We start from the raw sequence: 14,430 nt of genomic DNA, 5'->3' as shown, positions 1-14,430 counted from the left end.
ACACTCCAATCTACTGCTCAGACATCTTTAAACCTGTACAAGGTCCTGAAGGAGCCATGGAGGAAGAGAAGATCAGGGCTGTGATGGCTGAAGGTGTCAGACACACAGAACCAAAAGAAGATAAAGGCCCAGAAGTACTAAAGCTCAGAACTGTTCTGACTAAAGGCATTGCAGGCATTGGGAAAACTGTCTCTGTGCAGAAGTTCATTCTGGACTGGGCAGAGGGAAAAGGCAATCAGGATGTAGATTTCATGTTTGTGCTTCCATTCCGGGAGCTGAACCTGATTAAAGATGACCAGTACAGTCTGCATAGACTCCTGTGTGACTTCCACCCTGAGATAAAAGATCTGGACCCAAAGATATATGATGTGTGCAACGTTGTGTTCATTTTTGATGGCCTGGATGAAAGCAGAATTCACCTGAACTTTTCCCAGTGTAATAAAGTATCTGACATACGCATGACATCTTCAGTGGGTGCGTTGATGTCAAACCTCATCAAAGGAGAGCTACTTCCCTCTGCTCTCATCTGGATAACCTCCCGACCAGCGGCAGCCAATCAAATCCCTCCTCAGTACATCAACCGTGTGACAGAAATTCAAGGATTCACAGACCCACAGAAGGAAGAGTACTTCAGCAAGAGAATCACTGACCAAGACCAAGCTGAGAAAATCATCTCACACATAAAGACAGCAAAGAGCCTCCATATCATGTGTCATATACCAGTCTTCTGTTGGATCTCAGCCACTGTGCTTCAGATAATACTAAAACAAACTGATATAGAAATCCCTAAAACTCTCACTGAGATGTACATACAGTTCCTGCACACTCAGATAAACATGAAGAATGAGAAGTATGAGAGGGAAAAAAAAAAAGATCAAAAGAAACATTTGGAATCAAACAGGCCCATGATTCTGAATCTGGCTAAACTTGCTTTCAAACAGCTGATGAAGGGAAACGTGTTGTTCTATGAAGAAGACCTGAGAGACTGTGGCATTGATGTCACTGAGGCCTCCGTGTATTCTGGGATCTGCACTGAGATCTTTAGGGAAGAATCTGTGATTTACCAGAGGAAGATCTACTGCTTTGTACATCTGAGCTTTCAGGAGTTCCTGGCTGCTCTCTATGTGTTTCACTGTTTTATCAGCAATAAAATGAGGGCACTGCAAGCTTTTAAGTTACAGTCAAGTTGCAGGTCTGAAAATGTTCCTCTCCATGACCTGCTGAAGGCAGTAGTGCGTAAAGCCTTAAAAAGTCAGAATGGACACCTGGACCTTTTCCTCCGTTTCTTGCTGGGCATCTCAGTGAATTCCAATCAGAGAATCCTACAAGACCTACTGACACACACACACAGCAGCCTGGAGAGCATCACGGACACAGTCCAGTACATCAAAGAACAAATACAACGAGAGGACCTTCCCCATGAGAGATCCATCAACCTGTTCCTCTGTCTGTCTGAAATGAAGGACCAGTCTCTCACCAGAGAGATTCAGGAGTATCTACAATCAGAGAAACACTCAGGAGAGACGCTCTCTCCTGGACAATGTTCAGTACTAGCCTGCATGCTTCTGACCTCAGAGGAGGTGCTGGATGAGTTGGACTTGGAGAAATACAGCACATCAGAGGAGGGATACAGGAGGCTGATCCCAGCTGCTGCAAACTGCAGAAAGGCTCTGTGAGTGTTTAACTATAATTTATTCATTAATTTATATTAGTAATTTTAGTACAGATACCTAAATATTTCATTCACATTCACAAGGAAGGTGCCACACAGCTTCAGGGTTGATACACTGGATCATTTATATGGGGTCCCTCCATATTGTCCAGTAATCCCCCAACTCACAACACACCTGAAGGTGGCAGAATAGAACTACCAAAAACATTTGATATATTTCAATATGAAGTACCACTTTTTTGTTTCAAAACAGAATTTACATAAAACAATGACCTTAACATCTGTTCTTTCCTTCAGTGTTACCCACAATATGTGACTGTATTAAAACTACTTAATGATCATTTTCCAGGACTTTTCCAGGCCATTTGCAGTGATGATCTAGCTGGTATGACAGACAGGGATCCATACATGGACTAACAATCCCGTCTGCTTCAGTGCAGGAGAAGCTTTGACTGGCAGCAGCTGTAATTTTTGCAGTCAGCCAACAGACAGGTTTCCACTTGTGTAGTGATATGCACATACAGAGACTTTCACTTGTATTAAATGCAAGATCTGTCTCTGACCACTTCTGACTGTGGTTTGAGTGATCAGATTACAGTGTGTCTTGGTTGTTTATGTCTTGCATTTCATGTAGTAGAGTGAAATCTAAATCTGATCTGATCACTAAATTCTGTCCCTATATCTTAGTTATCTCATTATTTTAGCTGTTGCTTCATTTTAGTTCCTTGTAAGCAGCCACATCACTGTTCTAATATGTATGTGTTGTGTAGTAATACTTTAATGACTCACCCAAAGTTTGTTAATTCATTAATTAATATTAAATATCTAATTATGGTAAATCCTGAGTCCCTCTTTAACACACCTGTTCCAGACTCTTTCAGACATTGATTAGTTCTGTCTAGTTCTAGTTCCCTGTAGCTGATTTTATTTATATAACAAAAAGTGAATAGTAGGTAATAGGTAATATATATTAATTTTGTAAATGTTCATTAGCTGCAAGTCTTTTTATTCAGTAACTTTGCCACTAGTTTGGTTAGACTGACTTGCTTGTTTTCTTGTTTTCTTTTTCAAGCTGTTCAAACCATTTCTGTGCAGTTTGATCACACACTTTTAAATGTGCTTTATTTCCTCTGTATCTGCAGACTAGGTAACTGTAGTCTGGACACAGATTTGTGTAAAACTGTATGTTCCACTTTGGCATCATCAAATTCCCCCCTGAGAGAACTGTGTATCAATATCAGCACCCTGCAAGATGACGGAGTGAAGCTGCTTTCTGATGGGCTGAAGAGTTCACACTGTAAACTGGAGATACTCAGGTGAGACAATGTAAACCAGAGATACTCCGGTGAAACACTGTAAACTGGAGACACTCAAGTGAGACACTGAAACTGGAGATGCTCAGGTGAGACACTGTAAACTGTAGATGCTCAGGTGAGACACTCTAAACTGGAGATGCTCAGGTGAGCACACTGTAGACTGGATATACTCAGGTGAGCACAAATGTGTCTTTTCCATGAGCTTTATCAACACATATAAAAACAGTTATATCATTATAAAACTTTATAAAACAGTTATATCATTATGAAGTGACGTATTCACACTAAAACAGTTATATCTTTATGAAGTGACGTATTCACAGTAAAACAGTTATTTCATTATGAAGTGATGTATTCACACTAAAACAGTTATATCTTTATGAAATGATGTATTTAGATGATCAGGGCTTTTGGATCATTGACCAGATTCTGACCAGATTCATTTTTTTCATAATAATTTTTACTTTGATTCAATATTTTTATCACTCGATTGTTTAGTCTACAGATATTATGTAAATTTATATTAAAAAATAGCAATTAATGAATAATTATTCTTAACAGAATGTTGTTTGTTATTACTGTGTGCCTTGATTTCATGCTATTTTAACTCAGGGCTTTATATTCTGTCTTTGCAGTCTTACAGACTGTAATCACACACCAGACAGTAGAAAACATCTCTCCTCTGTTCTGACATCAGCAAAGTCCTTCCTGAGAGAACTGCACCTAAGAAATTGTGAATTTCAGCATTCAGGAGTGAAGCAGCTCTCTGCTGCACTGAAGAGTTCACACTGTAAACTGGAGATTCTCAGGTGGACTTTCTGTTAAGTCATTACTGAATAGAAAATTAAGAAAAGATGGGATAGTGAAGCATGATGGGATAACGAAGCATGATGGGATAGTGAAGCATGATGGGATAGTGAAGCATAACGGGATAGTGAAGCATGATGGGATAGTGAAGTCGAATGTGCCCTGGATGAATGTCCATATTATCTCAATCTCAATAAAGGAGGCTCAAAATGCTATAATGAATGAGCTAATTTACATAAAATAGTAAAGTAAGTTCACCTTACACTGAATAACATTATACTATAAAAACATCAGGGAAAGGGTTCAGTAGTTGTACCTGATTTTGCAGGAAGGAGGCAATATAGCAGTTCCCATAAATAAAGAGACTAGAATTGAAGTGAGACACAAGAACAGGGCTGATGCTTCAGCCCCTTTGTTCTGCCTTCTGATTAAGTTACTAACCCCTACCTCTCTGATTATGTTACTAACCCTTAACCCCTACCCCTCTGATTAAGTTATTAACCCCTAACCCCTACCCCTCTGATTATTTTAATAACCCCTAACCCCTACCCCTCTGATTAAGTTACTAACCCCTACCCCTCTGTTTAAGTTAATAACCCCTAACCCCTACCCCTCTGATTAAGTTAATAACAAATAAACCCTAACCCTCTGATTTAGTTACAAACCCCTAACCCCTAAACACCTACCCCTCTGATTAAATTACTAACCCCTAACACCTACCCCTCTGATTAAGTTAATAACCCCTAAACCCCTACCCCTCTGATTAAGTGACTAACCCCTAAACCTCTATGCCACTGATTAAGTTACTAACTCCTAACACCGACCCCTCTGATTAAGTTCATAACCCCTAACCCTTACCCATCTGATTAAGTTACTAACCCCTACTCCTCTGATTAAGTTACTAACCCCTACTCCTCTGATTAAACTGAAAAAAACTTTCCAAACTTCAGTCACATATATTAAACAGAGTATCTTCTTATGTCATCATGATTTTCGATGCTTTTTGAAGTTATTTGTAAATCCATTTATCTAGAATCAACAATTACTGACTGAACACAGAAAATGGGAAAGATTTAATAGTGATTATGAAAATGTTTTTAAGATCAACACAGTGTACAGCAGGAATCCAATAATTGAATAGCAAACTTTACTCATTTCATCATCAAAAAGCCACATAACTTTAGTTTTTCAGGCATCATGATCTAAATACATTTTTGTCTTAATGCATTAAAATATTCCTCAATGAATGTACAATCTTTGCCATTGCAGACTAGCAATGTGTAATCTTGGAGAACAGACATGTGAAGTCTTTGGCTCAGCTCTACAACTCACAAATAACCCCCTGAGAGAACTGGACCTCAGCAACAATGATCTGCAGGATTCAGGCATGAAGCTGCTCTCTGCTGGACTGAAGAGTTCACAATGTAAACTGGAGATTCTCAGGTGAACTCTTTGTGAATTCATTGTTGAAATGCAACTTTTAAGACGTGATATTCTGTGATGCATATTTTCTAATTCCGAATATAGATTTGGTCTTTATATAAGATTTCAGAAAAGGGGCTTAGTTAAAAAAATCTAGTTTTAGTGAAAAATAAATTATTTAGGGCAGAGGTATTATTCATTTATCTTATTCAGATCTGGCATATACCAGAAGTAGAGTTTGTGATCCTACACCAGAATTATTATCCATTGGTGTCTTTTGATGCAAACAACTAACCAATACTCAGACAGTAAGTCTCTCTGAGGGACGCAGTGATTAGATGAGACTGGCGTCTTGGGTCCTCTAATGTGCATTCCCGTCTCTTGTGATCTGTGGATTTAAATAAGCAGACACTGAGTGCAAACAGGTGATTTCCTTCAATACTCCAGTGATTGTGAATGGGACAGGCAAGGGGTGTGATCCCTAGCAGGTGTGGGTGTGTCCCTCCTGCTATCCAGCCAATCAACTGTGACACACACACACACACACACACACACACACACACACACACACACACACACACACACACACACACACATATATATATATATATATATATATATATATAGTTAACAAGAAAGGTATTCCCAGATCAGCATGGTGTTTATACATTTACATTTACTAGAATACTGTTGAAATAGAGTGATCAGTGCTAATGCCTAGAATGTTTAAATGTTTATAAACATCTAAAGAAAGCTACACAAAAGACTTATGGTTCTTAATGGTTTGGCGACAGTGTAGTGAGCTGTCATTTTACAAATGGGTACTTCAATGTGTAAGTAACATCCACATAGCAGGAACAAGCTTGGGTGGTTCACCATTTACAAAAACCTATTGGGTTATTCCACGTGACTGAAAACTCAATAAAAAAATAGTGACTAACTTATAAGAAACAAGACTGGTGAATCAGGGCAGTGGGGACCAAAGAGCAAACTGGGAAAATTTTTATTGCATAAAAAACATTTTCTTAATTGTTTAAGGGTAGAGTTGACTGCAGTTCTCCTTTCTAATTATAAATTAAAATAATATAAATATAACAAATAGCAATGTTGAAAATGAGCCAAAAAGTACAAAACATTCTTAGACTACAACTGGAGATCAGTGGCTGGTCAGCACACTTCTGTTGCTATGGGAAAAAAAGACTACCAACGATTATTACAAATTTTTAATAACATTGGGAATAATTACATCAAGAAGATAATAGGCATGTTTTATCTTGAAAAAGTTAAGAATATTTTAAAAATGTTAAAAACTTCCAGATAAAAAAGGTTACTGTTTCACGGTTTTTAATTCCAAACTTTTCTTTACAGTAAAGTCTGCTACATGCTAACACATTTTCCTCTTTCTCCCTCCTTTCTGCAGACTGTCTGGTTGTTTGGTCACAGAAGAAGGCTGTTCTTCTTTGGCTTCAGCTCTGAGGTCAAACCCCTCCTACCTGAAAGAACTGGATCTGATGTACAACCACCCAGGAGAGTCAGGAGTGAAGCTGCTCTCTGCTAGACTGGAGGATCCCCACTGCAGACTGGACACACTCAGGTATGTACAAATCCCCTGTCCTTGATCTGATCTGATACTAAACTGTGTTTTCTCAAATACAACCTGCTCTCATACACAGTGGAGCAGAAACATTAGGGTTATTATGCTTAGTGTGTGTGTGTGTGTGTGTGTGTGAGTGTGTGTGCGTGAATGTGTATGTGTGTGTGGTGTTTCTGACCTACTGAAGGCTATAATCATCTGTTTCTTATGTATGTGTGACAGGACTCCCTGTCATTACATAGATAATACATGTAAGACACCACATAGCCGATACAAGTAAGACATCAAATAGACGATACATGTAAGACATCACATAGACAATACATATATATATATATATATATATATATATATATATATATATATATATATATATATATATATATATATATATATATATATATAAATGGATAAAGTAATGAAAACTGATACACACTTCAGTCCACATAAATCACTGTAGTTGTAACTATGTGAAGGGTTCTGAAAAAGTGAATTCAGAATTGACAAACATTTGTTAACAACTGTAGAAATCTGTGAAAACAATCATGATGAATTTTGACAGTATGTGTTCAGGTTAGTGTGTTAATACTACAGTAACAGCAATATATCATAACTTCCATCTCCAAAAACACCTTCATGCCTTTATTTGATAAATATGAACTGAAATTCCAGTCTATGATCTAAATAATTTTTGAACTATGAATCTAAATCTATGATTTAAATATTTTACACACACACACACACACACACACACACACACACACACACACCGTAAAAGAGAGATATAAATAGAGCGCTATTAGATTAGAGTATTAAAAGTAGAGTATTAGAGTAGATTAGAGTATCTTTTTCTTGTCTGTTTTTGACACACACAGATAATCTTAAAGGATTTAAGTTTTTAACATAATATTAATTGAAATCAGAGAACAATTTTTTCAAGAATCTTAAATTCTGAGCAATTAACTATAAGGTGTGTGTGCGTTTGTGTGAGAGAGAGAGCTAGAGAGAGAGACCTTTCTGTGTGTGTGTGAGAGAGAGAAAGTCAGAGAAACCTATTTCTGTGTGTGTGGGGGGGTGGGGGGGGGGTGAGTGTGTATGTGAGAGAGCGATGAGAGAGAGAGAGACGGAACTGTATGTGTAAGGGTTGGCACCAGGCCGAGGCCCCCTCCGGCCAGCAGATGGAGGCCTCGAGTCAACCACACCACTAATCAGGCTTAACACCCAACAGCTGGGCTTGACCTTATATAAGCCCAGTGACCCAGTCATTGTTGGGTCTTTGCCAAAGTTCTGAGCCAAGCTCCTAGCTGGTAACTCTGGGTATTGAGGTCTGTGAGCCCTCATGCTACACCTCACTTCTTGTCTGCGAGGGTGTCCATGTTTTTATACATCCCCTCCCCTCTCCAGTTTTGCCTCTCGAGTCCGTCTCTCTCCTGGGGCTTCCCTTAGCCATTCAAGTTCCTCCCCATTTTCTGGTTTTGTTTGGGAAGTTTTAGTTTGGTTTTCCCCAGTGCATCGGGGTTGCCATCTCTTCCTGTGGCGTCCTTTGTTTTCCCTTTTTCCACGCTCAGCGTGGTGTTTAGTTTTTTCCTTTCTTTCCCCTAAGCCATTATCTCTCTCACTCTCTCTCTCTCTCTCTCTCTCTCTCTCTCTCTCAGTTCAATTCAATTCAATTCAATTCAGTAAGCTTTATGGTATGACCATATTCAGTAACAGAATATTGCTACTATATAATCAGTATTACAATAAACATGAATGAACCTTTGTAATTAATGAAATTAAGAATTCTATTATTATAAAGAACTTGAAAAGAACTGAATTTTGCATGAAATAATAATCGAAATAAGTGATAAGAAAGGAAAATAATACGAATGGCAAAATATAAATAATGAGATAAATACATAAAGGTGTTTATAAACTGGGAAGTGCAGTCTGTGTGAGTGTATATGCATGTGTGTGCATGCAGGTGTGCGTATGTGTGTGTGTGTGTGTGCCTTAAAGTTGGGGTGGATCATCAAATTTACTTCACAAAATTGGAAATGAATTTGGATGAATGTTTCACATTCAGTGAGAAAGTGTAGCTCTGTCGCTACAGTGTCTTTGTTACACTGATGTCTTTTCTCTGCTTTGTGAGGGGACTCTTTTCTCTGCTGTGTGAGGGAACTCTTTTCTCTGCTCAGCTCTTGGCACTGCAGGGCTTTGTAGTGGTAGGAGTGGGGGTCTCTGTTTTTTTTAAATGTAGCCACTATTTAATAATTCTTTTTTGAATTTTGAGTAATAGTGTAAATTGTCTAATTCAACTCTACATGCATTATTTGATGTTTTCCTGTGCACTTTCAGGATATTTTTACAGAATTCAGTGTGCATCATTTCATCTGGGTGTTTGCTCCATTGTGAGTGGCCACAAAAAACTTCACAACCACATAGCAGAACTGGTTCTATGATAGAATGGAATATTTTGAGCCAAATTTGAATTGATATTTGAATGTGAATTTTACGATTATGTGCTTTCTCTATCAGTTCACTGACTGCTGGATTGAACTAATTGTTAAACTAATTTTCAATCATAAGTAATTGTAGTTTCTATAGGTTTCTAGTGTATGTGTGCGTATTCAGCACGCCTAGGGTCCAGATCTGTCAGTACTTCTCCAGCAGGTCCAGGGTCTAAGAGGTGAGCAAAAGGTGTATCTCCGCAAAGAGTCCCCTCGTAACCTACCGTTGACAATGTGCTTTGGCAGAGCTGCAGGAGGTCTGTTCCATCCTTTTCACCTGTGTGTTACAATTATATCAGGAGAGATTAGTTATATTTCTTGGGTATTGGTGTCCAAATAATGGTGGTAATGGTGTTACCTTGTTCTGTGTTGGAGTCGGGTAGAGATCCAGTACGTGCATTCAGATCTCCACAGATCAGCACACTTCCCTGGGCCTGGAAGCCACTGATCTGATCATGGAGACTGGGACAGATGTCTTCATTATAATAAGGGCATTCACTGGGAGGAATGTAGATTGTACAAAGGAATATATCTTTTGGAGTGTTTATTTCTTTGTTGATTTTAAGCTAAATATGTGAATTTTCTATTTCAGAGGAATTATGAATTTAGACAATTCTGATTTATACCAGATAATGATTCCACCTGAATCTCTCCCTCTTTTAATGTCAGGGTGTGTATCAGCAGGGATTTTCTTGTAGTTTACAGGAGGGTGAGTCACCAAATCAGAGTTACATCAGGTTTCCTGGAAAATTATAATGTCTTTATCTTTTGTGTTATTTGTGAATTCAGTGTTTATACTTTTGTACCCAAACAGGGATGATTTTATGCCTTGAATGTTCCATAGAGAGACAAATAATGGTTTCATTATTTAAATGAAGTATGAAAGGAAAAACACAAATACAAACAGATTCAAAGTGAGATAAACCTGTAAAAATGAAGGATTATGTTGATGTTATATGTACAAACATTCATGTATATAAACATACATATTAAGTCTAATGGCTAACCTATATCCAGTGATATTTATTTATTTATTTGTCTATTCATTAATTCATTGTTCTATTCATTTATTTCTTGATTAAAGAATTGTGACCTTAGCTCAGCAGTCTGTTGCATATGAGGTTGAGCATCTGTTTGATCTCTCCATGTCTGTAGTGCTTGTGGAGGGTAGAGTTTTTACTACAGAGGCGTAGTTCTGCTGTTTGGGCTGCCTGTTGGGGTGGATGTTGATGGCAGACGTACTCTGCGTTTATCTTGTGGATTGTAGCTGGATGGAAGTCTCTTCTGTGCAGGATGGTAGAGATGGTGATTTTGGAGGAGGGGAAGGTCTCTGTGGAGGTCTGTGCTAGTCTTCTTACACACTCTGCTACTCTCTCTTGCTTTGCCCTCATTGGTGCCAGTGAGGATAATGATGTGGATTGGAGTACCTGAGATGGCATGTGTAACAAACTGGAGGGCATCGCTGGTTCAGGGACACCAAACTCTGGCAACTTTGGCTCCTGGGAAAAGCTGTTCCTCATTTAAGAATTTTCCATTAGAGTCAAATAACTATGTCTGCATCTGTAGGAATATTTGTATGAGGTTTTCTGTATATAACAGGAGATTGGCGATGGATGTTTTTGTTTCCTGCTGTGCTACAGTCTGCTGTGAGGGTCTCTGGGTTTTCTTTGAGTATTTTGTGTTTGTAAGTTTTCTTGACCTGTGCAGTTTTTAGCTCTGCTGGGTAGTTTATTGTAAGGGGGCGTTTTCCCGCACCTGTACTAGCCATGGCTCACTCAGTTACTAGCTACAATAGCACAGGAGCTAGTTTTTGGATGAATGAAGAGCTAAAATGTATTCAGGTTTCTTTGGAGTTGAGGTTCTTACCTTGATATTCCCTGAAAGAAAGCTTGAATGTAGATTATCCTTTTGTTTCATGTTTTTTCCCCCATCTTCCTTGGCTTTATCGTTAACTTTGTGTCTGCTACAGTTCCACTCCTGTTAGCTACTGTGTAGCTGTTAGCTTGGTTTATTATGTTGTGGAGAAATTTTATCAAAATTAGTTGTTCTCTTGTTTCTTTCCAGAAAGCTGAGTTGTTTTTTAATCTCTTTACTAATTCACTTTGGTGTATGTTGTTTTACTTTGTTTTATTTTATTTTAAAACCCCTGTACCTATAAGAATCTTAAGAGCTGCAGCTAAACATGACAGTACTCTCTCTTATCTGTGTGTGTGTGTGTGAGAGAGAGAGAGAGAGAGAGAGACAGAGGAAGAGAGAGAGAGAGAGAGAGAAAGAGAGAGAGAACTATTATCTGTGTGTGTGTGAGAGAGAGAGACAAAACTATTGTGTGTGTGTGTGTGTGTGTGTGTGAGAGAGAGAGAGAGAGAGAGAGACAGAGAGAGAACTATTGTGTGAGAGAGAGAATCCGAATTATTTGTGTGTGTATGTGTGTATGTGTGTGTGTGTGTGAGTGAATGAGAGAAACACACACACATACACACATAACTTTTATCTGTGTGTGTGAGAGTGACAGAACTATTATCTCTGCGTGTAAGAAAGAGAGAAAAAATTGATTTTTTAGAGTTTAAAATTTCCTAAACTGCTATTTGCGTGTGTGTGTGTGTTCCTTTAGGGTGGAGCATGCAGGGAAGATCAGAATCAAACCAGGACTAAGAAAATGTAAGAAGTAAATATAATGTACACACACTCACACACACACACACACACACACACGCACACAGTATTTGTGATCTCTCCTCTAATGTGTCTTCTTGTGTGCAGATGCATGTGATCTCACACTGGAGCCAAACACAGCACACAGACGTCTCTCTCTGTCTGAGGGGAGCAGAAAGGTGACTCGTGTGTGGGAGCAGCAGTCGTATCCTGATCATCCAGAGAGATTTGATGAGTGTCCTCAGGTTCTGTGTAGAGCAAGTCTGACTGGACGCTGTTACTGGGAGGTTGAGTGGAGTGGGAGGGCTGATATGGGAGTGACATATAAAGGAATCAGCAGGAAAGGAGACAGTGATGACTGTAGGTTTGGATGTAATGTAAAGTCTTGGAGTCTGATCTGCTATAGTAATTGTTACTTTGTCAGACACAATAATAAGAAAACTGCCATCTCTGCCCCCTCCAGCTCCAACAGAGTAGGAGTGTATCTGGACTGCCCCGCCGGCACTCTGTCCTTCTACAGTGTCTCCTCTCACACATACACACTCACACACTTACACACATTCCACTCCACATTCACTGAGCCCCTCTATGCAGGGTTTGGGGTTTGGGGTTCTGACTCCTCAGTGTGTGTGTGTGAGCTAGAATAGCCTCCTGTGTCCTGGAGAAACAGGTTATTTACTGAACAGTTCTGTGGTTACCACTGTATTCATCACCCATTCCACACTGCCACTCAGTTTTTAACTGTTTATATGTGATTGTCATGTAAGAGAGAGTTAAACAGATGAAATATAAATGACCACTGTGAACCACAAACATTACTGGGTGCTGAAATAGATTCAGTAATGAACCTTCATTAATTCTAGTTAACAAAAACCTTATAGCCAGATCTGCCTAATCATGAACACACAACTAATTAGATCAGGAAACTAAGCTGTCCTTTAGACACACTTACACACCACCATAAACCAGACTAATAAACATTATCTACATGTAGCCCTGTGGGGAAAGGAATGTGTATATGATGTTATATGTGTATGTATGTATAAGTACTGTATATATTTATTTCCTTTCTTGTTTGAAGGAGAAACGGTTAAATTGTTTACAGTTTTTCATGTGTATACTTGATTTCTGTGAGCATTATTGTCACAGACTGCTACTCCCCCATAAGTCACGTGGTGAGGCCCGCCGTGTGCAGGGGGATCCACACGTACTGTGAATAAATGTTTTGTAACCACGCCACTTTGGGATTACATACACAGGGTTTATTGTTAAGTGTGAATGTGTCTATTTAAACCCTGTCTGTGTGTGTCCCTTTGTTGGTCATTGTCGCTACGTGTGTGTTAACTCCTGACCCTGTAGCAGTCAGTGATGGTGTAGTAGTTATGCTGTGTGTTAATATGTAAATGTAGTCAGTGATGGTGCAGTAATTATGCTGTGTGTTAATATGACAGACTGGAGCTTCAGCAGTGATCATAGTTATGACGGAGCACAGGTGGTGATCAGGGTGGTGGTGGTTGTTGTTGTTGTTGTTGTTGTGTACCCCCCCCCCCCCCCCTTTGTGTGGCTCATTCTCTCTACTGGTTCATTCACTTTGAACTCTGGATATATTTATATTCTACATTTACAACAATATCTCTCTACAATATCTCTCCTCATTCTCACCCCTCATTCTTCTCACTCCTCATTCTCACCCCTCACTCCTACTTACTCTCTCACCCCTCAAACCTACTCACTCTCACCCCTCACTATCACTGCTCACTCCTACTCCTCACTCTCACCCCTCACTCCTACTCACGATCACCCCTCACTTGTACTCACTCTCACCCCTCACTGCTACTCCTCACTCACCCATCACTCCTACTCACTCTCCCATCACTCCTACTCACTCTCACCCCTCACTCCTACTCACTCTCACACCTCACTCATACTCATCACTCCTACTCTTCACTCTCACCTCTCACTCTCATCCCTCACCCTCAATCCCCACTCTCACCCCTCATTCCTACTCACTCTCATCCCTCATTCTCATCCCTAACACTTACCCCTCACTCCTACTCCTCACTCTCACTCCTCACTCTCACCTTTCACTCCTACTCCTCACTCCAAGTGAGATACTAGTGATGGCCCCTACTGTGCCGAGGCTTCAGAGCGCATGTTGAGAGATCCAGGAAGTCTTTTATGAAACATGTATCGAGGCTTGCTTCTTTAAGGATGAATGACGCCTGAAACCTCACTGGTTCAGGAAGCATTTCAAATGTTGGCGCAATTTATGAACACACATAAAGCGCAATGGCTCCATGCAAAATTTGCATGTTTGTGTTCTGTCAATTTGCCTGTGACATTGATGAGCTTGTTTTTATGGAGCCTGCTAAAAGGAAAAGGGTTTCCCCTGTATGGAAACACTTTGAGCAGATCTCTCCAAATAAGGTATTGCTCATAATATGTAAATAATGAAATGTGTTACTACTATAATATTCA

General features: G+C 39.4%; 1 protein-coding gene across 2 annotated transcripts in view; it reads left to right on the top strand.

Annotated features, from left to right (window-relative positions):
• Positions 1 to 12,617, top strand: part of LOC145657452 (protein NLRC3-like) — a 21,674-nt gene extending 9,057 nt beyond the window's left edge. The window contains exons 4-10 of one of the 2 annotated variants that reach the window (XM_081712146.1): positions 1 to 1,672; positions 2,815 to 2,988; positions 3,624 to 3,797; positions 5,065 to 5,238; positions 6,638 to 6,811; positions 11,912 to 11,958; positions 12,061 to 12,617. The exon at positions 1 to 1,672 is cut by the window's left edge and continues 281 nt beyond it. In XM_081712146.1, coding sequence (XP_081568272.1) covers positions 1 to 1,672; positions 2,815 to 2,988; positions 3,624 to 3,797; positions 5,065 to 5,238; positions 6,638 to 6,811; positions 11,912 to 11,958; positions 12,061 to 12,599 — 2,954 coding nt within the window. In that variant the 3' untranslated portion in view covers positions 12,600 to 12,617. The remainder of the gene's footprint in view (positions 1,673 to 2,814; positions 2,989 to 3,623; positions 3,798 to 5,064; positions 5,239 to 6,637; positions 6,812 to 11,911; positions 11,959 to 12,060) is intronic. The other variant, XM_081712157.1, reaches the window with a different exon arrangement.
• The last annotated feature ends 1,813 nt before the right edge of the window (positions 12,618 to 14,430 follow it).

The sequence above is a fragment of the Electrophorus electricus genome, chromosome 1 (genome assembly GCF_041902795.1).
Source record: "Electrophorus electricus isolate QZ-2024a chromosome 1, ASM4190279v1, whole genome shotgun sequence".
Taxonomy (NCBI): domain Eukaryota; kingdom Metazoa; phylum Chordata; class Actinopteri; order Gymnotiformes; family Gymnotidae; genus Electrophorus; species Electrophorus electricus.
The sequence above is the reverse complement of the archived record's forward strand: the minus strand, read 5'-3'. Positions and strand labels throughout refer to the sequence as shown.